The following is a 24,773-nucleotide window of genomic DNA, read 5'->3' on the forward strand; positions in this document are numbered from 1 at the left end:
TAACCTGTTCTTCCTCTCACCCGTCCCTTCCTCCAACCCCAAGCCGCACCCCCATCTCCTACCTACTAACCTCATCCCACCTCCTTGACCTGTCCGTCTTCCCTGGACTGACCTATCCCCTCCCTACCTCCCCACCTATACTCTCTCCACCTATCTTCTTTTCTCTCCATCTTCGGTCCCCCTCCCACTCTCTCCCTATTTATTCCAGAACCCTCACCCCATCCCCCTCTCTGATGAAGGGTCTAGGCCCGAAACGTCAGCTTTTGTGCTCCTGAGATGCTGCTTGGCCTGCTGTGTTCATCCAGCCTCACATTTTGTTGATTAAACTATCTGTCCACGTTTGTCTTATTTTCTAAAAAAAAGGGCTCAATGTAAAGAAACCTTCCCCCATTCGGAAATTACACACCCCTGGAATGGGGAGAGGGACTTGAACCGGCGTTTCCCAGCCCAGCGGTGCGAACACTACCAACACACTACAATAGCCCCTTAACCATTGATAACTTATGTTGGAGGGAAAATTTTCAATCAGTAAAAGGTGCTTTCCCGCCCACGTTGGGGCGGGACATAATTCAGTCCTAGATTTCAGCTTGTTTACATCCCGCCACGTGCACATCTTATACTTGATGGAAATATTTCTGTTTTGATGAGAGAAGGTTGTGTTACTAGGGGGCACTTTAGTACTGAACGCCAGCAATTCAATTCTGTGTGTGTGTGTGTATGCGGGGAGAGGATGCGTCTCCCCCTGGCGAAGCGAATGTAATATTTGGGGCGAGGGTCTGTCTCTTGCCCTCTCTGGGAGGGGGCTGAGGGTCGAATAAAAGCAGGACGTTGTGTCAGGGGAAATTCCTTTCTGATGTGTCTGTGTGTGTGTAATGCATTGGTGTTACTTCCCCAGCTAAGCAGACGCAGCGTTCGTATACAGATAGAGAGAGAGAGACATTCCTGGGAATGATGTCAGGGATCTTGCGGAAGAAACCTCATTTCCCTGGAAGTACGTGCCTGAAGTAAAGTTGAGCTCTCGGCCGAGAGCGAGATCAGAGCTACACAGAGAGAGAGAGAGAGAGAGAGAGAAGGGGCTGGTCATGGTTTACAGATGACAGCAGCATCTTGTGACAGGGCAGGCACTGACGGCTCGCTTAAGGTGCAAGACCCGAAAGGGACTGTCAACATTCACATTCATAAAGGGGAGGAAAAGAAGCAGGAGACAAAGAGAGAGAGAACGGAATACGCAGCCTGAGGGGCATCCGGAGGCTTTGGAAACGCATCGATCAAAGTGAGGATCTGGGATCTAGTCGCTGTGTTTTATTCTGTTTCGGGGCTACAGATCTCCACCACCAGTGATCGGTTGAGGGAGATTAACTTTTCTGTCCTGAATTTTCAACCTTCTCACTGAGCACTCCCCCCCCCCACCCCACCCCCCCACACACACACACACAACTACAATATGCTGGGTTGATGGAGGAATGGCCTCCGCGGTGTTTGAAGGAACCTCTTTGGTGAATATGTTCGTGAAGGACTGCTGGGTGAACGGAGTCAGGAAGATCATCATCAACAGGCGGGAGGAAGAGTTTTTCGAGATCAGGACCGAGTGGTCGGACAGGAACGTGCTGTATTTACACCGGAGTTACGCCGACCTGGCCAGGGTTTTGAAGAGACTGACGGACGCCTTCCCCGAAGATCAGGCAGAGCTTTCCCGTTCCCCTCTGGTTGAAGGTTTGATCACTTCACATTCCTGTCCAAATTCACTATCCAAGTTCTACTCACCTCACTTAGCAACAAGCTGCGTGCGTGTGTGTGTGTGTTTGGGGGTAGATGTGTGTGGGGGGCGGAGTGTGGGGTTTGGGGGATGGCAGGGTGGGCTGTGTGAGTGTATGTGGGGAATGGTGAGTGGTGTGTGTTTGGGGGACGGGGTGGGCTGTGTGAGTGTATGTGGGGAATGGTGAGTGGTGTGTGTTTGGGGGGCGGGGTGGGCTGTGTGAGTGTATGTGGGGAATGGTGAGTGGTGTGTGTTTGGGGGGCGGGGTGGGCTGTGTGAGTGTATGTGGGGAATGGTGAGTGGTGTGTGTTTGGGGGGCGGGGTGGGCTGTGTGGGTGTATGTGGGGAATAATGGGCGGTGTGTGTGTTGAGGGCGGTGATGGTGCGTGTGTTTCTGTGTGTAGGAGTGGTCTGTGTGTGTATCTGGTGAGTGGTGTGTATGTGTGCTTGGGAGGGTTTGGTGTGTGTAGGGGTAGTATGTGCGTGTGGGGAGGATATTAGTGTGTTGGGGTAGTGTGTGCGTGTATCTGGGGAGTAGTGTGTATGTGTGTGTGGTGGGGATACAAAGTTTTGAAATAATTCTGCTTACTTGCCAAATGATAAGCGATTTGACATTAATGCACCAACAAAATCATTCTTCTCCCCTCGTCTTTAGTGAATTTTAGACAGGTTTAGTTTCAAAGTGTTTTAGAGAAAAACAGCTAAAGTGTCAGATTGGTTTTGAAGACAATCGAATTTAATAACTTGTGATTTAAAGGAGGGAGTGGTGGTGCCTGGAGTCACTAGATTCATATTCAGACAGTTGTCACTGCGTGGGTGAAGCTTCCATTAACTTTAATCTGTTTTTCAAATTTAAACATCGTACTGTCTGGGTAGTTCGGTGACAACTGATTCTCTGTGAAACGTCAGGGGATTCTCATATGCAAAACTTCTTAAAGTGTTTGCTTTCAAAACAGACGGATCATTCCCCAGTTTTCAAACAAGAAAGTAGCCGCAGAACACAATTGGACGGGCTTTTAAAATAAAACCGAAAATACAATTTGATTTTGAAACACTTTTGTAAACTCTACATAAAGCGGTGATGCTGCCTCAGAAACTACTAGTGGCCGGACTGGCTGGTGAGTTGGAAAATTATTTCCTCCAAGTATCCCAGCTCTCCTCCCCTCCCCAATTTCGTAAAAAGGAAACAACGAAATCCTTACGCGTGGCAGCGTCGCTTTTTTTTTCCGGTGTAAAGTTACCGTGAGGCGGTCAGCTTTTTCTATTATTGATACGTGGAGACGCTACACAGAGAGGAAAACGATCTCTGGGACTCCTTTCCTCGTCCCTCCTAGCCCAGTTGTGTCAGTTTCCTTTTTTTTAAATCGTTCACTCTTTGCATTTCAGTCGTTGACCCCATCGACGGCCACTTTCTGTCACTGGTTAGCAACTTTCCGGGAAACTGCGTCCCCCTTCCCTTTGTACTCGGCAGTAATGTCCCTGCTGCTCCACGCCCTTGTTCATCTTCCTCTTGTTTTGGAAGTTAACTCGCATTTGGTCTGAACTTGCCTCTTTCAGTGTCTTTTGACTAAGGCTTGTCGCCCCTTCCAGGCTACAGGCGTAATTACAAAATGAACCTTTTGATTCGGCTAGCAAGCGTCGCCCTGCACAGTAGAGCAGTTTTATTTCAATGGCCCCCTCCCCCAAACCCACATCCAAAAATAGCTGTCAACATAACCCTATGTGCTGTTGAGTTGGGTAGTGGGCCAGAGAGGTGTGTTTTCCTTATTAGTCTACAGAGTTGAATAGGGGCACTGTGTTGGAAAAGTGGTGAACAAACTTTTTTTAGTTTGCAGTGTGAGGGACAGAGAGAGGAGACAATGCCACGAGTCATTTTTTATCATGACACACACACACACACACACACACACATCTGTGACATGGAAGATTCTGACGGAGACTCCACCGGGTGGACGTTGAAAGTATGTTTCCACACACGGGAGCGTCTGGAACTCGGTTAAAAATAAATGGTCTCCCACTTAAGGTGGAGCGGAGGAAGAATTTCGTCTCTCAGAGAGACAGTGATGCTTGAAGTTATTTTCTCAGAAAGCAGGGAAAGCTGGGTCGTTAGAAATATTCAAGGCTGGAATTGAATTCCTGACTGACTAGGGGGTACAGACAGGGTTGGAACTGAGGCTACAACCAGATCAGCCCTGATTTTATTGAATAGCAGAGAGGGTTTCGAGGGGCCAAATGGCCTCACCTTGTTCCTTTTTTCATTATTGTAAGATGCCTCAATTTATAAAGGTCTATCAAAGGGTTTAAAGTAAGCGTTGGGGAAATGTCCCGGCTAAAGGAGATTGTATGATAGCACTCAAGCAGAAATATCGCTTTGCCAATATCCTGTCCATGTTCAGGTGTCCACAGATAGCTTTGTAAAATGGGCCTTGACAGTATGATTGCTCAGCCTGAAGAGGGGTGCACAGTCATTCTTGCTACATCTGGGCCCGTGCGAAAGTAAAAGTCAAGGTTGACACGCCAGTGCTGTACTGATGGAGTGCTGCACTGTTGGAAATGCTGTCTTTTGCATAAGATGCTAATCTGAGGCCCTGTCTGCTGACATACGTGGATGCAGAAGATTTCACGGCAATGCTTTGAAGAGGAGCAGGGGAATGGGGTTGGCCAACATTTATGTCTTATTCCATGTCACAGCACGCAGTCCTACCTGGTCATGATCAGATTGCTGTTTGTGGGAGGTTGCTATGTGAAAATTCGCTGGCATGCTTCTAAACCCAACACAGAGATTACCCTTCTAAAGTACTTCATTGATTGTAAAAGAATTTGAGATGCCTAGTGGTCATAAATGGTGCTGTATAAATGAAAATCCTTTCAGTAGCTCCTACTGTGGTGATTAGTACCCATCTTACTGCACTCCCTTTCTCATTCCTGAGGCATTGTCTTCCTTTCAGTCCCACTCGTGGCAAAAAAGCATCTTGATTGTGATCACCCCTGTTGTCATAGATCATCTGAAATTACCACACATAGATGCCACCTGCATTTTTGACTCATTTCCAGCAATGATCCCGGTATTTGCGTGTCAGAATATTGAGAGATTCTGGAAGGTTTTCCAGGTATGAGGTAAGAAGCCAGTAGGTTCCAAAAACTGGAATCAATCTAAAAAAAATTGGTGCAATGTTCGTTGTCCTTCAGTGAGTGGTTTTTAGTTTACGTTCCAACTCACAAGGCAAATGAATAAAACATCGAGGTAAATGAATAGCCAGCTGACAAAGATACAGTTCGCTGTAAACATTCAGGGCACCACATTGCTTATAAGGTGACAAAGCAGCTCAATATATGGGGGGAAACAGTTAACATTTGTAGCTGAATGATGGAGTGCAATAATTAAAGATGTTTATATAAACCAGAACAGAAAAGTATTAAACAAAATAAATCATCCAGTTTCATTCCTTAAGAATAGGTTTGTCTAGAGCAACATTGGAAAACTAAGGCAAGAGTTGGGGAGAGTTCATAGAGATTATTGGTGGTAAGGACTTAGTGAGATATGTGAACAGTTTCTTCATTGTAAAGATGAAGCTAACAGAGCATACATTAGTTTATGTGATCTGAAGTTGGCATTTCTTGCGAAGCATCCTGATAAGCGCAAGATGAAAAGCTTTGCCAAAATTTGTCTTTTTCCAACCATATTCAAGTCCTGTACTACCAAACAACAAGAAAGAAATGATCCGAGTGAATCATATTGCTGAGGGATAGTTAGGCTGAGGAAGAACAGGCCACTTATAAACAGTGAAGGAAATGCAATGTGTTGCGCATTAAATTGTACAGAGGAAATTATGTGTGAGTTAAACAGACAGTTCCCAAAATGGACAGTGATTAGCAATTAAATTTACAATAAATAACAGAAATCCAAAAGAGGTAAATAGGAGTATACCTTGAGAGGAATACGAAAAATATTGAGACAGATTTAATAAATGTTAGAATACAAATTAGCAACCATAGAAGTGGACAATATATTATTTCAGGGCAAGGAAATGACAAAGCTAGAACCCGAGTGGATGAAATCTGCTAGCCCAGATGGCTTAATGCTGGGAGGATGTACCCCAGGAGACAGTGGTGGGTGTTGGTTGCAATCAAAACAGATTTATTTCTGCCTGTGGGGTTCCACAATATCAGTACTGTATATTCCAAAGGGTGAATCTAACCCAAGCAACATCCAGAGCATAAAGTCAACATTTGATAACATGATAGAAATTATTCTGAGGAAGAAGACTGGAGGTGTACCTGCGAAACAGTTTTGCTACCTATGAAATGGTTTAGTGAGGAGAAGGCAGTATGTACTTCGAAAAATCTCCTGACTTCTTTTGAAAATATTACAGCAAAAAAGAGAATGGAGCCCCCTGCTATTAGATGCTTTGAAAGCCTTTGAAAAAGCCCTCATTCAAAAGCCTCCAAAAAGGCATGCAATTTCAGGGAACATGGAACTGGACAAATAGATAACAGTAAAAACAGTGTACCCTTGAGAAAGTCATGGAATACAAGGGAGATAAAATACCAAGGCAGTTGGTGTCTGCACAATTGCTTCTTCTTAGATACTTCTGTTATCTGAGAACAAGGAATGATTTGATGCATTCAACTTGTCAGTAGACACTGACATAGGGAGAAGGGGAGGGAAAGAGGATGTGCAGTTAACAAGAAGAAATCTACATCAGTATGCAACTTTACAGCTAAATAGCAAATAAATTTTGCAAAGGCCCTTTAACAGCACTTTCTAAGCCCACCATCTCGACCATCCAGAAGAATAAGACACATGGAAACACCATCACCTTAAAATCCCCTCCAAATCTCTCACCTGACTCCTCTCACTATCACCTTCTCTAGGACAATCAGCTGGCCTTGCCCGCAACATTCACATCGCAAGAATAATTTTTTTATAAAAATTCAATGCATATTAGTATGTTAGTCAAGAACTGAATGTTAAAGAAATACTTAGCATAGAGTGACCAATGCTGGATTTGTCATGTAAAGACTAATGTCAGGCTAGTGTTGCAGTAACGAGTAGCAGAGAGCTGAGTGCATGTGTAGACAAACACCCTCATAGATTTCTATTCACAGTAATGATAACTGAAATGTTTGGAGAGTGTAGGCCGTGGCATCCACTCAGTCTGAATATTTAAATTATCTGTAGCTAACGTTACAAATTGACCAGGAGGGGGCTGTGGAGGTGATTAGAATTATATTCCACGTGATGCAAAACTGAAGTAATGAGATTTGACCTGCTGCAGCCAATGTTGCACTACACGTCTCAAGTCCGGTTGAATTTTCAACTGTGAATTTCTACAACAGTTTTACAGCAACACCATGGGTGCCTCTGTTACAGAGTTGCCTCTGATTCTGGGTCAATGTGAGTTATCCCACCAGAACAATGGAATATAGACCTGAAAGTTTTTACTGAGGCTTTAGCACATTTTAGCCAGATCTCCATTGGAATACAGTTTTGAAAATTTACATGGTCAAAAGAACAAGAACAGAACAAATTAAGGGATAATAAAATGTGAGGCTGGATGAACACAGCAGGCCAAGCAGCATCTCAGGAGCAAATTAAGGGTTGGTTTGGGATGTAAGGAAGTGAGCAAGGGTTAAGTGTTAAGTGTAGACTGTTTCTGCATTAAGGAAGGAAATGTTCTGAAATTTTACCAGCTGTCATTACAGCTAGTGGGGCAACTTCATGTTAGTGCCCTCCAACACTGGGTCATATCAGTCCCCATCTGCAGCATGCACCTAGCAATTTGACATAGTCACCCACAGAAGGTTTTGCCCAGGGAACCCCTCCCTTATCCCACCCTGCTTGTAAAAGGAACACAAGGGCTTGGGTTTAAAAGTATGTGCAAAAGAAGCAAGGTTGAAGTGAGGAAAAACTGTTTCACCCAGTGAGTAGTTAGAGTCTGGAATGCACTGCCTGGAAGTGTGGTGGAGGCAAGTTCAACTGAAGCATTCAGGAGGGCTTTGGTTGATTATTTGGATAAAAAATAACATGCAGGGGTATGGGAAAAAGCAAGAGACTGGCACAAGATTATGTGCTCATTTAACGAGCCAGTGCATGCACGATGGGCCAAATGGCCTACTTCTGTACCAATACAATCCTGTGATTCTAAACTGTCAATCCAACTGCTTTCACTTCTCACAGCATGAAAGGGACAATCCACAAAATGCTTTTACTTTAAATATATGTCCCTTTTTGGAGGTACAGGCCTAGATTCTGCAGTTGGGGTCTGCTTGTGAACTTGTGGAAGTCATAATGAGTTTGTCACATCTATTATAGTGTACCATCCATCACTAGTATATCAGGGACCCATCAGTTCCAAGAGCATCAAATACTGGGTAATGGTCCTGCCCATTATAAATCAATGTGGAAGCTGTTTAGAAGTGAGAGAGACCCAATGTAGCCAGGACTTTCTTGTTTCTTGGAGGCTTCCATTGGTCTCCCATCAGAATCATGGTCTAACAGTGGTGCAATATCTAGTGAATTATGGGGCAATGAAGCTTCCAAAGAAGGAGCAGAAACAGAAAAGAATATGCTAAATGCATACAGCAGAAAATAGAAGAAAGGATGGATTTTTGAACAGGCAATTATGTGAATAGTATTAGGAAAAGCTACAATTGGAGCAAACACAACTTTTGGATGAAGATGGAGCCTTCATAAGGTCGACAGGAATATCTAGATGTGGTGGGAAGTGTTTGATCAAGTGAACAGTTCTGGAATTTAAAGGGATTAATTTGGTCATCATGGACCTGCACTCTGCCCCAAATTTCTTGACCCCAACAGGTGGAAAATTTTGTCGCCATTCCTCTCGATTTCAGGGTTTTTGGGATCCGTGAATGATATCTGGTCTCCACGATTCTGTCACTGTCTTGGAGTGTGTTTATTCACAAAATCATTTTGGAAACTTAATTAAAGCTTCTGAATGGAACACTGGAGATAGACTGTTGTCACAAGTTGTTCTGTTCGAAGTATAAATCAAACACTGCATTCACAAGACAATATTGACACAAGAGCAGGCACACTCTGGAAATTTGGGTTACTTTGATTTGATTTTAATTTCGTTTTTGAAAGTTGCTCTGCCCATAAGCATCTAAAAAGTAAGGAGGTGAGATGAACCAGTTATACAAGATTACTTTTAGTTACTTCAAATATGATACTTGTGCCTTCTCCGCTGGCTAAGCTAAACAATGTGAGAGAAAACTTTTATCAAAGTTCTCAGATTAACTCTACTCAATTTTAAACACAGTCTCCTAGAAGCCAGTGTCTCCCAATGCTGTAGGAGTCTATTTGAACAGTTAGGCAGGATTAATGTTTAAACGTTCAAAAGTGATTCTTCGAACATCTCATGGGAAAAATGTAAACCTTATTTAAAATAGTTTTTTTCACATTTTAAGATTATTAATTTGCAAATAAATTGTACTTTGGTTGGATATCTGATATTATCCTATCTTTTCCTGCACCATCTTATTAATCAATTAAGATGTTTTTCACGAGAGATTGTACCCATGACTAGTCCCCGTTGGACTGAGCAGCTGGACAGATCAATTAAGAGTCAGCCCCGTTGCCATGAGTCTGGAGTCCTATGTAGGCCTGACTGGATGAAAAGGTAGATTTCCTTCCCTAATGGAAATTAGGGAACCAGATGGGTTTTCAAACAACAAATGCTGATAGTTATCCCGGTCAAAATTATTGAGACTAGTTTTATATTCCACATTCATTAATTGAATTTAAACCCCAACATCTGCCTTGAGTTTGAACCAATATTTCCAGAGCTTTCCCATGACACTGTTGTCCAAGATTTCCTTACTCAGCATTTCCTCCTCCTTGGCCTCTTCGTCTCAAGGAGCAGCCTTAGGAGGAAAGAAATGAGACTCTCCAATCTTCTCTTCCTGTTCCCTAAGGATAAACTCAGAGCCTCTTTCTCGAAGTGTGCAGCCACGAACCTTGGAACTAATACTCCACTTCAAACCTCAATGCTTATCATTTTCAGCTGGAAAGAGGGAATGTGTAAGGGATGAGACAAAATGCAATACAGAGTCTGAAGAAACTTTGCAGAGTTAAAGAAGGGCTAAGACATGAAAGGATTTGAACTTTGAATTAAAAATTTTCACGTGGAGGTCATGATCTGGTCACAATTCCCTGTCACCTTGTGTCAAAAGCATAAATGTCGTTAAAAGCTACAGTTCAGGGGCTTGTGAGCAGATCATGAGCTTTAATCATGAGATTGATGTATTCTCTCTCCTCTTTTTTCTAGTCTAGCCACTATCTTCTTACCAAGGCCAGCCCATCTCCATCGAGCATAGCTTCTCTTCCCATCCCTGCATTGAGAAAATCCAAATATCAAACCTTTTTATAAAGGCAAATACTATCGAAGCTGGAAATCTGAAATTAAATCAGAATGTGTTAGAGAAACCCTGTGTCTGTAGACACAGAAACAGTTAACATTTTTAGCCTGCTACGAGCCTTCTTTGGAACTGAACATTCCAAAATGTTACAAAATAAAAACCAAAAGAACTGCGGATGCAGAAATTGCAGGAAAAGCTCAGCAGGTCTGGCAGCATCTATGGAGAGAAATCAGTTACCTGTTCTGAGGAAGGGTCTGTCGAGCTGAAATATTAACTTTGATTTCTCCCCATAGATGCTACCAGACCCACTGAGCTTCTCCAGCACTTCCTGCTTTTACATCAAAACCTTTTGACCCCTATCCTCTTCATTTATCTACAAACTTAATTATTTGGAATATTTACGCCTCATTTTAATTATGTCTCTGTGATATAGGAGGCAATATCAATGTATTTGTTTCAAGGCCTTCCTCATTGCTGTTCAATAGTTGCCATCTTGGGCATGAGCAGTAGAGGATGCTGGCTGAGAATTCACATAGTCTCCTTTAGTAGAAAGAGTAGCCACGATTCAGGGACTCAATGTATTGAGAAAGAAGAAGAAAATTACATTTTACTGTTGAACCACAAGGTTGACCTGCTGTAGTTAAATAAATTGCTTACATTTCAGAGATTTCAATTGGACCTTACTGTTGCCATTAAGATTAAAACTTGCCCGACTGAAACCATCACTTGGCTGTGTTTTCAATTTAGAGAGAAAGAGTGTTTTCAGATTGGAGCTGCCGTCTTTCTGAATCCACATATTTGTTATATTTTCGTGCTGGAATTTAAAATGCTATCTCAGAGAGTTATAGCCCAAAGAACATACCAAATTATGATGCATGTCTCTGAGAGCTTCTGCGTATAAACACATAGTTTAAATTCCTTCTCCTGCAAAATATTTATTATTTTCTCCTCGTCTCTTCAGTCTCCAAAGCACAGCCAGCACAGACCAAGAGGAAAAGCAGGAGATGCCTTCTCTCAGACTGGTGGCAAAGTTGTAGCTTAGCCAGATACAGTGTGGGGCAACACAGTGTGGAGCTGGAGGAACACAGCAGGCCAGGCAACATCAGAGGAGCAGGAAAGCTGACATTTCGGGTTGGGACCCTTCTTCAGAAAATTGTCTCAATTTCACCAGGATGTTGCCAGGATTTAAGGGTTAAATTATGAGGAAAGTTTGTACAAGCGTGAATGACATACCCTTCTATTTAGAGATCTGACTGAGGCATTTAAAGGGATAAGCTAGAGTAGACAAGAGAGAAACAGTGTCCTCATCAGAGGAAATCTGGATCAAGGGGCACAATTTGAAAATTAGATTTAGGTCCCTTAGGAGAGAAATCAGGAAGAATATATGTCAAAAAAAAGTAATTGAAGCTGTGCCCCCAAGCAGCTCTCAGAGTTTTGTAAAGATGGTTAAGATCTAGAATATGGGACCTAAGAGTGTGGCAGAGCCAGGTTTGACTGAGGTATTCAAAAAAGAATTGCATTATTATCTGAAAAGGAAGAATGTGCAGGATTACAGGGAGAATGGCAGTAGGTGCATCACTGTATTGGAGCGCTATCATAGACACAATGGGCTGAATGGATCTCTTCTGCATCGCAACAATCTGTGATTCTGTGAATAGGTTGTAGATGCTGGATCGTTTGAAGTTTTCAATACTGAGGTTGCTGAATATTTCTTAGCTAAGGCTATCAAGAAACTTGGAAAAGCATGTGTGTATTTAGTCAAAGGACAGATGGGGCTTGATCTATGAAAAAAAGGACAGAACAGCGTTGAGGAGCTGAGTGGCTCCTGTTCGTGTCTTCTCACAGAATTATCCAAAAATCATGTCATTCCCTTAAATGTAAAGGATTTGCTCCACTGGACAAAAAACTTGGGAAATTATCCTCCATGCAAGTTTGTTTATCCTAATACAACGGGAGCTTACTCAAGGATACAATGGAGTTTGCAAATGAACAGCCTGTACACAGAACAGTATCTTACCTTGCTGGACCAGTGATTAAATGCACTATTTGAAAACTAAAGACCTATCTCCTGAGAGGTCTTGACAGGGTTGATGTGGAAAAGATGTTTCCTCTGATGGAAGCAGCTCGAGGTGGAAGTCATTACTTAAAGCTAAAGGGTCACCAGTTTAAGACAGAAATGAGGAGGAAATTATCCTCAGAGAGGATCATGAGCTTTTGGCACTCAAGAGGAGGTTGCAGCAGGGTCTTTGACAATCTTTAAGGTGGATTCTTGATAACCAAGGCCGAAAGATTTTTGGAGAAATGCACGAATGCAGAGTAATTGGTTCAGCCATGATCTTATTGAATGTTGGAGCAGGCTCGAGTTGCGGAATGCTGTCCTCCTGCTCCTAATTTGTATGTTTCGGTACCTCTATAACAACTTGCACAACCTCAAGATGTTACAAGGCACTTTACAACCAATGGTCTACTTTTGAAAATTAGTTACTTTTATAATATTGGGGACATTGCAGTCAATTTGCACACAACATGCTCCTACAAGCAGCAACATGATAATGACCAGTATCCAGTTTTCATGACGTTGACTGATGGATAAATATTGACCAGGTCATATGGGCTAACTCCTTTTCTCCTCTTTGAAACCACATAGGCATTTACGTCAACCTAGGAAGGCAAGACAGGGCCATAATTTATCATCTCGCTCAAATGCTAACACTTCCAACAGTGCAACACTCCCCCAGTCTTGCATTGAAACATCAACTTGGATTGTGATATTTAAGTCCTGCTGTGGGACTTGAACCCGTAAGCTGCTGATTCAGAGGCGACAGTGCCACCATGCAGCTGACACAGTGTGTTACTGAGCTGTGTGGGCTGGGAGGTTGCAGGTTCAGCCTGTGGCCTGTGCTTCAGTCATAGCCACATATGGGCGCCACTCAATGAAGAGAATGTTCCCATCTCGTGCACCTTCCTAGAGCACTGCCGGAACTTGCAGGTGTTTAAACGCCAGATCAAAACAAACTGGAGTAAAAACAGAAAACGTTGGGAACTGTCAGCAGGGTCAGGTAGCACCATTGGAGAGAGAATCTTAGTTAAAGGCACTGACCATACTTCTGGCACATCCAGTTCCTTTTCTAAACAGTGGGTTTCCAGGGTCAGGACATGTTTCCCAGGGCCAGGACATGTTTCCCAGGGCTGGACTTGTTTTCCAGGGCCAGGACTTGTTTCCCATCCCTGATTGAACAGGATGGGTTGCTGGGCCATTTCAGAGGGGAGTTAATAGTGAACTACATTTTTAAGATTTTATAGTTACTTTATTCATGTTATTAAATTCAATACAGTGTTGCAGTCCATATCTACTGAGCTGTCAAACATAAGGGACTGTAGAGTGGAGTCTTAGCTTCGAACAGTGGACAGCCAGTAAAACTCAACTATGTAATTAAAGTAGGTCCATATGATAAACTCTATTTACAATATAGACTCTGCTTTAGGGAATGCTTCTTAGACAACATATTGCATAATTTTGCAAGATTCCAGAAAATGGGGCTCAAACGAGGTGTTCCGATCTCGGAATTCCCAATAGAAAATTTAAAAAAAGGCCTGCATTTCAGTCGTCAGGACATCCCAAAACATTTCACAGACAAAGAGGTGCTTCCCAAGAGTGGTTAGCTTTGAAATGTAAGAAGTGCAACAGCCAACTTACAGACAATAAGCTCATATGTACATTGAAGAAATAAATAATGCAGCCATCAACATCAGTTGAGGGCAAAATATTTTCAGTTAGCTAAAACAATTGCAGAACTCCCCAGCTCTAGAATTCTTTAGGTTTGGCTGGAAGAGTAGGAGTGAGGAATTGCCTTGGCTTCATATCTTAAGCAAAAGATTGCACCTTTAGCAGTGCAGCACTCCTTTAGAATTACACACAAATACCAAGCCAGACTATCTTCTCAAATTCAGTGAAGCTTCTCCCACAGAATGCTTCCTCACACTGCTCATCTCCTTGTAGTTATAATTTATCTCCAGAAAAGTCAATCTCAATTATTTTTACTATTCAGACAATATTTATGTGTAGACAGAGCAACAAAGCAACATACATCACAGTAATCGATTTTTATACAAAGATTTGATTTGAATTTGGGGCATGAACATGCTTTGTAAGGGACTTGGAGCGATTTTTACTTCCAAGGCCTCATTAACACACTGAATGTGGATATCAGTGCAAACAAGAATGGGATTTCATGTCTGATCCTTCTGGTTGGTAAAGAACCCAGAATAAAAGTTGAGAAAATAAAGCATATAACTGCAAAGATAAGTGGCATATCAGCGGGTTATAGAGAATATAAACAATGACACAGAATGACTAAATGGTTAACAGGAGAAAGAAATTAACATCATGAGGGGAAGCTAGCTAGAAATGTAAAAATGGTAGGAAGAGTTTCTACAGGTACTTAAAAAGGAAAAGAATGCGCAAAGTTAGTGTTAGTCCTCTAGAAAATGAGAATAATGCATTAATAATAGATCATGAGGAAAGGGTTGGCAAAATGAATAAATATTTTCACTGTAAAGGATACCAAAAACATTCCAGTAATGCCTGTAACTCAGGAGATGGAAGGGAGGGAGCAACTCAGAAACATTACAATCATCAGGGAATTGTTGCTAAGTAAACGAGTGGCACTGGAAGCTGACAGGTCCCTGGCTCTGTTGGACTTTGCCCTAGTTTCTTTAGAAGAAGTGGCTAATGAGGCAGTCAAAAGCTTGATGTTATTTTTCCAAAATTTACTCGATTCAGGAAAGGTTCCACCAGATCGGAAAGTAGCAAATAAACCCTTCTATTCAAGAAGGAAGGGAGGCCCATGCCAGGAAGTTATGGGCCAATTAGGTTGGTGTCACTCATAGGGAAGATGTTAGAATCAATCGTTAAGGAGGTGAAAGCTGTACTCAGTTTACTCTTGTATTCAATGAACTCTCGCTGATTTGCAGTAAGTAATTAAGAAAATGCCATGCTTCATCATGAAAAGACTGGAATGTAAAAGTAGGGAGACTTTATATATATAGCACATTTGTGAGATCACATCTCAAGCGCTGCGTGCTGTTTTGGTCTCCTTATGTAAGGGAGGATATAAATGGATTAGAGGCAGTGAAATGAAGGTTTGCTAGATTGATAGCCGGAGAGAGCGGGTTGTTTTAAGAGGAAAGATCGGAATGGCTCAGCCCATTTCCATTGGAATTTAGAAGAGCGAGAAGTGACTTGAATGAAGTGTATAACATCCTGAACGGTCTTGACGAGGTGGAAAGGATGTGGAAACATTGTTTCTTCTTGTGCGGGAGTCCAGAACTGGGGAATACTTTTTTAAAATTAGGCACCACCTTTTAGGATGGAGATGCATTTTTTCTCTCTCAGAGGGTTCTCAGCTTTGGAACCATCTGCTTAAGAACATGCTGGAGATAGGGTCATTGACCATTTTTAACACAGAACAAAGGTTATGGGAGTAGATGGGAATGTGGAATTCACAGCAGAAACAGAGCAGCCATGGTCATGATGAAGGACAGGGCAGGCTCAAGGGGCTGAGTGGCCCTGATGCCGCCCCTAATTTGTATCTTTGTTGAAGAAAAAGTTTATCTTCCGCGGCATTTTCTGGGGCCCTGATCCTGCTTGCCCCTGGCTTCTTTGACAGAGACTGAGACTGTTTGACTAATGGGAGTGTGTTGTGAATGCACCTTCATTTAAACTCCCTTACATGTCTCAGTGTTATCAGGCCTTAGGATGGAGAGAAAGGAATTCAACTGCGGTTCAGCATATGAACGCATTTACTGGCAAATCGTTGTTTAATACAAAACAGAAATATTACAAATTCAAATTAAGGCGGTCATTTCTGAAGAGGGGTCCCAACCCGAAACATCAGCTTCCCTGCTCCTCTGATGATGCCTGGCCTGCTGTGTTCCTCCAGCTCCATACTGTACTGTCTCTGGCTCCAGCTCTGCAGTTCTTGCTATCTCTGGGTCATTTTGACACCATTTCCTTGGCAGCCAATCCTGGTAAGGCCATCAGAAAGTTCCCTGTGGAAATAAGAATAATTCCATAACAGTGATACCATTCATTTGAAGCACTGTATACATGTTGCACTTGAAATATTTCAGTTGGATGTGAGGTTCCTCATCATGTCTGTTTACACAGTGGGATTTGCAGATTTCAGTTGCCATTTCTCCTATCAGCAGTCAACTCTGGGTTCTGGTGTTGACCGACACACTGACTGCAGCAAATGGTCACAATGATCGCAAGGATGTTTTCGTGAGTCACTTATGAAGTCTTTGTTTGTGAAGTAGCTCATATAGGAAGAATCAATTTGCTAAACTAGGCCATAAATTGTGGCATAATGATTTTGACATGCATTGTAAGACTGCGTACACATCTTCTCATAAATTGCAACCCGACATTTCTGCTCTCAGAACAGTTATCAGCACAGAAGGAGGTTGTTTGGCCCATCACGTCAATGCTGGCTCTCTGCAAGGGCGACGTACATGCCTCCATTCGCTTGACTTTTCCTGGTAGCCCTCCAAACTTTTAAAAGTTTGAGTAATTATTATTCAATTTTCTTTTGAAAGCCTCAATGAAGTCTGCCTCCACCACATTGTCAGGCAGTGTGCATTCCACATACAAAAACAGAAGGTGCTAGAAAAGCTCAGCAGGTCCGGCAGCATCTGCAGAGAGAAATCAGGGATAACGTTTCGGGTCGAGTGACCCTTCCTCAGGACGTCTGTGACAAAGGTTTTGATTCAAAACTTTGATCCGTATGTTTACTTTCCTTCAGACTGAACTTCAACCACTCGTCACTACGGTTTCCTGTCATTCAGCCATGCTGCTCCAGTTCCTTTTATTCCATGATCTCTAAATTTGCTGACAAGCCTGTTACATTTAAGCGGAGAGAATTGCAAATAATAAGTGACAAGATTGCTGTCTCCTGGTCAGTGTGTCAAAATACCTTTAAGAGGCACAATATGTCATTAAGAGACAAGCTTGTGCTATCACCATTGTATCATAGCATAGAGACCTGAGGTTATAAAGATCTCAAACTCTGTCTTAAACCAGGATCATCTGAAGCATGACACTCTTCTAGAAGCACACTGCTCTTCTGTAACTAATAGAATCACAACAGTGTTGAATTTGGCCCATCAAGTCTACACACTCCCATACCCCTACCCTATAACCCTGCATTTCCTGTGGCTAACCCACCTCTGGATTCTATGGTCAACTTAGCCTGGCCAATCCACCGAACCTACTCATCTTTGGACTGTGGAGGAAACCGGAGCACCTGGCGGAAACCCACGCAGACACGGGGAGAATGTGCAACCTCCACACAGACAGTTACCCAAGGCTGAAATTGAACCCAGGTAGCGAGTTTTGAGAAGATTTGTAGCTCAGGTTGAGGTTCTGGATGTGAGTTTGCTCGCTGAACTGGAAGGTTCGTTTTCAGACGTTTCGTCACCATTCTAGGTAACATCATCAGTGAGCCTCCGACGAAGCGCTGGTGTTATGTCCCGCTTTCTATTTATCTGTTTAGGTTTCCTTGGGTTGGTGATGTCATTTCCTGCGTTGGTGATGTCATTTCCTGTTCTTTTTCTCAGGGGATGGTAGATGGGCTCCAAATCAATGTGTTTGTTGATGGAGTTCCGGTTGGAATGCCATGCTTCTAGGAATTCTCGTGCGTGTCTCTGTTTGGCTTGTCCTAGGATGGATGTGTTGTCCCAATCAAAGTGGTGTCCTTCCTCATCTGTATGTAAGGATACGAGTGATAGTGGGTCATGTCGTTTTGTGGCTAGTTGATGTTCATGTATCCTGGTGGCTAGCTTTCTGCCTGTTTGTCCAATGTAGTGTTTGTCACAGTTCTTGCAAGGTATTTTGTAGGTGACGTTCGTTTTGCTTGTTGTCTGTATAGGGTCTTTTAAGTTCATTAGCTGCTGTTTTAGTGTGTTGGTGGGTTTGAACCCAGGTCCCTGTCACTTTGAGGCAGCAGTGCTAACCACTGAGCCACCGTGCCGCCCCCAGCTTAATGTTAGCCCAGACACTTACATCCCTGTGAACATATTGTTGGTATATCTTAGCCAATAGAATAAATTGAATTCTTCCATGCTACAATATCCAAGCCTAGTGTCCCGTTTTACAAAAGCTAACATTAACACATCAGGTAAAATACCCCGTAGGAGGGAAGATCACATCCTGGTTACCATTTTGCTTTTATACAAGAAACACTTGTGGATTCGGAATAGCGAATGATTAGGTATAAATATCTCTTTGATCATCTGTCACTCCCCTCCCATTTTACTGTTCCCCAGGAGCATACAACACACAGGATACCACTGCCAGTGAGAGCCTACTGCTGTCCTCAATCCACTGAGGGCAGATTTCAGACTGCACAGCAATCAAGGCTGGGACATTCACCCTCTGGGTTATTATTTCACACCTAGTTAAAATAAACTGGTGCATAGGGGTTGAATCTGTGTTTGCTTGTCTTTACATTACATTCGCTGCCAAGGTCGACCATCTCCAGCTGCCTGCCAATCTCCAGATCTAATTGGCATCTTAGTGACCTTAAGAATCGATCCACTTATGTCAGATGAATGGTCATGGTGTTGCTCTGTTGAGGAAAATGGCTTCTGGAATGGAATGATGCTGGGAAAATGCCGTGCCAGCCTGCATCCCATCCTCATAACGGCACAGTATTCCTGCTCACAAGTGTTGACTGGAGCTCAGTGTTGTCAGCGTACTCGTGGAACCTGTATTTGTGCTTTCAGACAATGTTGGCAAGCAGCATCAGTTAAATGAGAAATAAGTGGGGGAAGTTGACTCACTGCAGAGCTGCTGTGCCATTACAGAGAGGCAACTAGTGGTGGCTTAATCATACCTCATGTAGTTGTTGTGGGGGGGAAGAAGGAGGGCTCTACACGGTAACCTCTGTCAGTGATGGGAATTGAACCCACACTGTTGGTACTATATTGCTTTGCAAACCAACCGTCCAGCCAACTGAGCTAAACCAAACCCTAAGTTAATAGTGAAAGAGATTAGGAGCAGCAGAGGGTGTCAAAATGACGAGGGAAAGATGAATTCTATTGCAGAAGAAGTCCTGCATTATATTCATTGCTTCAATATGGTGCCAGAGTATAATGACATTTTGCACCCAATGAAACAGTTTTCACTATATTTTTATTTGCATGACAATAATTTTAAATCTAAACAAGATACATACAAGGCAAGGTGGCTGTGGGGAGGGGGACAGGTAGAGAGGATGTAACAAAAATGAGGAACAAACATCATGCGGTCAGTTTCTGAAGGTAGGGAATTCAATATTGAGACCTTGAGGCTGTAAAGTGACCGAACAGAAAATGCGGTGTCATTTCTTGAGCTAGTGTTGTGCTTCACTGAAACATTGCAGCAAGCCCAGGCCAGAAAGGAAGAGAACCTAATGAACTGAGAAAATGATTACAGACATCAGAATCAGATCACCACGTTGCAGCAATGTGTGTCATGGAATGACAGCGGGGACTCCTGTAGCTGTTTCACTCAAGAGGTCACAAAGTTGTAGAAACAAATTACAAGAATGGGACATGTTTGGGGAACAGTTGGCTATCTTTCTGGAGGGAAGATTCATTTTTATTTAGTCAGTGCACCATTATTGAGCCTCTTCCCAAGTGTGTGGGAAGTTTTTACGGAGGTCTCACTGGTGGTGATTGGCTGTACAATACATCATCTTGCCATGCAAGTTCGAACCTGCTGTTTGACAGATTGGGTTTTTCACAAGAAACATTAGCGACTTCTTGTGTTTACCATTCCTTATTCCAAAGGATGTCAACTGGTGCAAAAGGTTGCTTCATGAAAGGTGGCTGGGTAGAACAGATTGCCGAGAGGCACATGACTTTAAAAAGCATTATGAGAAATTGGGGCTTAGTAGTCCTATCTCCAATTCTAAAATTTCTACATCTGATACCTGATTTGCTCGCCCAGATTCAATTGTTGCTGCATGGTAGCTGCCTGCATCCACAGGATTAATATTCACCTGGACATGTCACTGGAGAGCAATCCATTCTTATGATCTTTTTATTTGTTTTCCAGGGTTAGTTGCAGTGAAAAAAGCCCACGACATAGAAGCAAGACTAAATGAAATTGAGAAAGTTCTGAAGATTATAATTAACTTGCCCTGCAAAGTAAGTATTTGTTAAGAGGTGTTCCTTATCCTCAGAAGGCACCTTCATACTTTGCCAACACTCCAGTGCTTTCAGCCAGATGAGATCTGTGAAAATAATTTGCCATGTTCTGTACATTTCTGAATTCTGATTGTGTAAATATGATAAAGCAAAGCTTAAGAAATCAGAGCAGGAGTACTTCCCATCTAAATGGGGCAGAATTTCTACATCAATTCCTTTAATGGCTGCCCAAATAGCTATTGATTTCAATGTTAAATGTACCCAGTGACTAAGCATCTATGGCAGCCTGGAGTAAGAATTCCAAAAGTGCACAACCCTCTGAGTGATAAAGGGGCTGATCCTGTACCTGCAGGACTGTGACCCCCTGGTTCTAACCTCTCCCGTTAGGTGAAGCAGTCTTGCAGCGTCCATTTGATCAAGCCCTTTTAGAATATTGTGTTTTAATGAGACCTGCCTTTTCTAAGCCTCACAGCGCCAGGGGCCCAGGTTCAATTCCAGCCTCTGTGTGGAGTTTGCACATTCTCTCTGCGTAGGTTTCCTCCGGGTGCTCCGGTTTCCTCCCACAGTTCAAAGATGTGCAGGTTAGGTAGATTGGCCATGCTAAATTGCCCACAATGTCCAGAGGTGTAGAAATGCGGGGTTACGGGGATAGGTTGGGGGGAGGGGCGGTGAGAGATGGTCGGCGAGGCGGTGAATGCTCTTTGGAGGGTTGGTATGGACTCAATGGGCTGAATGCCCCGCTTCCACACTGTAGGGATTCTGTGAAATTCCAGAAGATATAGACCCATTCTACACAACCTCTCCTCAACATAGCTCTCAAGAATTGAGTTAGTGACATTTTATTACTGGAGCAAAAATATCCTCCCTTAGGTAAGAAGGCCAACCTAGCACACCTGGTTCCAGCTGTCACTCTGCCAAAGATGTACATAACTTCTGGAAGTCTTCATGATGCTTTCTTTTATTAATTCAGCTGGTGGGCCAGAATTAGTGCCAATTCCTAAATGCCCTGGCGAAGGTCTGTTTAATATAGGTAGACCCACAATGCCATTTGGGAGGGAGTTTCAGAATTTTGACCCAGCAACACTATATTTCCAAGTAAGGATGGTCATAGAGTCACAGAGGCCTACAGCACAGTAAAAGGCCCTTTGGCCCATCATGTCCACGTTGTCAAAAACAACCAGCTGACTAGTATAATCCCATTTCCCAACACTTAGCACACAGTCACCCTCTGCTTCCTGCCACTCAGCTAATCATGGATCAAATTCGCCAAGTTTCCTTGGATCCCGTGGGCTCTTACCTTTGCTGTTAGTCTCCCAATGGAGAACCTTATCAATAGCCTTGCTGAAGTCCAAGTAGACTTTTTTCAAAAGGATTGCCCTCAGCCACACACCTGGTCATCCCTTCAAGACTCAATCAAGTTGGTCAGACAAGACCCTCCCCTTAGCAAAACCGTGCTGATTGTTCTCGATTAATCCCTGCCTCTCCAAATGCAGATTCAGTCTGTTGCCTCCAGTAGGTTCCCCATCATCCAGGTTCGACTGACTGGCCTATAGTTTCCTTGTTTGTCCCTTGCTCCCTTCTTCACTAACAGTACCACATTGCCTGCCCGCCAGTCCTCTGGCACCCTTATGGTGGGCAGGAAGGAATCGAAAAATGTTTGCAAGTTCTCCCTCCATGGCCTCAGCCTACAGCCTGCGGTACGTTTCATCCAGCCCTGAAGATTTATCTACTTTTAAGCCTGCCAAACTACTCAAAACCTCCTCTCTGTCTGTGCTAATTTCTTTCATTGTTTCGCTGTACCGTAGAGTCCCACTCACCAATGAACAATGACACAAAGTATTCATTTAGAACCTTATGAATATCCTCTGACTCTACATATAAATTCCTGCTGTGGTTCCCAAAGGAACCTGCTCTTTCCCTCGTTATCCTTTCACCCTTAATGTGCCTGTAAAAATAGCTGAGAATTTACCTTTATTTTATCTACCAGCATCCTTTCACGTCACATTTTACGTCACCTAATTTCCTTTTTAAGTCCTCTGTTGCACATTCTGTACTCCCCTAAGGTTTCGGCTGGTTTGAGCCTTTGATATTTGCCATAACCTTTCCTTTAACTCTTAACACAGTGCTGAGTATCCCTTGATACACGGGATTCACAGGTTTTGCATGATCCTACCGTTTTTCTTTACTGGAACATGTTGGCCCCATACTCTTCATATTTCCTTCTTGAATACATCCCACTATTCAGAGGCAAGGCTATGAGGTATGGTGGTGAGTGGGTTGGAGAGTTGATATCTATGCCCCTGTGTGCTCAGATGGTTCTGCTTATGGATTTCAGTGGCGCTGTTTGAGGAGCCTTGCTAAGATCCTACAGTGCGTCATATTCATGGTACATACTCTTGCTGCTGATCGCCAGTGGGGACGGGAGTGAATGATCATGGGTTTGGTGCCAAACATGTGGTCAGCTTTGTTCTGGATGGTATCAAGCTTCTTGAGTGTTGTGGAGGCTGCACCCATCCAGGCAAGTGGGGAGTCTTCCATCACACTCCTGACTTGTGCCTTGTAGATGGTAGATGTGTTTTGATGGGTTACCCACTGCAGGATTCCTAATCAGCTCTTGTATTGACATTAGTTAGCTGGCTACTCCAGTTCAGTTTCTGGTCAATAGTAACCCCCAGACTGTCGATAGTGAGGGGTTCAGCATCATTTTTATCATACTGCAACCACTTTGCAATAAAGGCTAACAAACCATTTGCTTTCCTGATTCCTTGCTCTAACTGCATATTAACTTCCTGTGAGTCATCTACCAGGACTCCTGAGTCCTTCTGGCTGCAGTGAAAGATTGATCTCTCACATTTTAGTTGCATTCTTGCCTTTAGGATGGAAGGTTCTAGGTTCAAATCCCACCCCAGGACTGGACTTGCACACCAGTAGTGCTGTCATTCTGGTGAGATGTTAAACCAAGACCACCACCTGCTGGTTTATAGTGGAATTACAATATCCCACTGTACTGCGTTTGCAAAGAAGAGGTCTCTCTCTTGTTCTTGGCCAATACTCAGGGAATAATGAGATATGAGGCAAAAAATATTGCACTGTTACATTTGCGCAAGTCTTTGGAGGTTGGGCCCGATGTGTATTGCTGCAAATAAACAGAACTTCAACAATGCTGAGCCAAGAGACATATTATTGAAACCTTACATCTTACATTCATGAGAACAAAGTCAAAAATGTCAAATTTCAAACGATTACAGCAACTTACATCACAGGAGATTGGTTGGCAAGTGATTTCTGATTTATTGAGGTATTGCGGTGGAGAACATAGACTCTCCCACCTGCTGGGTAATTCACAAAAAGCCTCAAGGCTTTGAATGTATTCTATTAGCTTGCAAACAGTAGGACCTGGCATGCAAATATAAGCTGCTTCTAGCAAGCATTTATGAGCTGCATTATGTGCTAGAATCCCATATGCTTGGTCAGGTTAGATTAAGTATCCCACTTTCAAACAACATTGTTAATTCATCTGTAATCACCAGAGAAAATACACGCACACACAACCACTTATGTGACATATCACTGATAAACTACAGGCCTCTTATCTTACCAATAGTAACAAAACAGCCTCTAAGGCATTTCATCAATCCAAAAATGCCTATCTAACCATAGTGAGATTCAAGAAATTCAATGCATGGTACAAAGGTAGTGCCTTTTTCAGTTTATCAATTTTTACACATGAATTTTCTGTCTCTTCATTTAGTATTCTAGGTCAGAAGTTGTCCTCACCTTTTTCGAAAGATCTTCGATAGACCAAGTATTAAAAAATGACACTGTCCAGAAAGTTCAGATGAGCTTCCAAAGCCCTGTCAAAATATCGGGTGAGTGAGTCATTTGACAATTTTTCCTACTTCACTCCTGAGTCACAGACTGGCCCAGGTATATTTTAAAAGGATTCATTAATCGCTGCTTTGAAGTCAAATGGAACTGACAGTCCGATAGTTGTCAGCGGAGCTCTGCTTTGAACGGTTGTCTCGATTTTACACAATCAAGGATCTAAAAATAAAGTGTACAGAGGCCATGCCCGGAACCTGCACAGCTATAACATAGTGTTTCCATTGCAGGGATTGTTTAAATAAGTTATTCCCCCAATATGCGCATGCGGGTGTATCATTAATCGGTTAATGCCTGCCTTTTGTCAGGGGCTCATTAAAGCAGCGTGCCCATTAGTGAGGCTCATTCTGTCCTGAGTGAACTGCCAGCTCGAGCAGCTGGGCACTTGGCAAATATCAGTGAGACAGATCCCTTCTAAACCCAACCCCACTGCCATTAAAGCCCTATTCATGTCCTTAACTCCTGTGTTATTCATTCATGGGATACGGGAATTGCTGGCGACACCAGAGCTTATTTCCACATTGCTGTGGGTCTGGAGTCACATGTAAGCCAAACCAGCTAA

The 24,773-nt window shown here is 43.0% G+C and overlaps 1 protein-coding gene and 1 long non-coding RNA gene across 2 annotated transcripts in view; one reads left to right on the forward strand and one right to left on the reverse strand.

Moving 5' to 3' along the window:
* The first annotated feature begins 751 nt into the window (after window positions 1–751).
* Window positions 752–24,773, forward strand: part of pxdc1b (PX domain containing 1b) — a 51,478-nt gene continuing 27,456 nt past the window's right edge. Inside the window, exons 1-3 of the mRNA XM_048561402.2 lie at window positions 752–1,713; window positions 20,238–20,329; window positions 24,081–24,198. Coding sequence (XP_048417359.1) covers window positions 1,464–1,713; window positions 20,238–20,329; window positions 24,081–24,198 — 460 coding nt within the window. The 5' untranslated portion in view covers window positions 752–1,463. The remainder of the gene's footprint in view (window positions 1,714–20,237; window positions 20,330–24,080; window positions 24,199–24,773) is intronic.
* Window positions 15,940–24,773, reverse strand: part of LOC132210706 (uncharacterized) — a 59,320-nt gene continuing 50,486 nt past the window's right edge. The window contains exon 4 of the long non-coding RNA XR_009446878.1: window positions 15,940–16,189. This is a non-coding gene — a long non-coding RNA (uncharacterized LOC132210706). The remainder of the gene's footprint in view (window positions 16,190–24,773) is intronic.

The sequence above is a fragment of the Stegostoma tigrinum genome, chromosome 2, assembly GCF_030684315.1.
Source record: "Stegostoma tigrinum isolate sSteTig4 chromosome 2, sSteTig4.hap1, whole genome shotgun sequence".
NCBI lineage: Eukaryota > Metazoa > Chordata > Chondrichthyes > Orectolobiformes > Stegostomatidae > Stegostoma > Stegostoma tigrinum.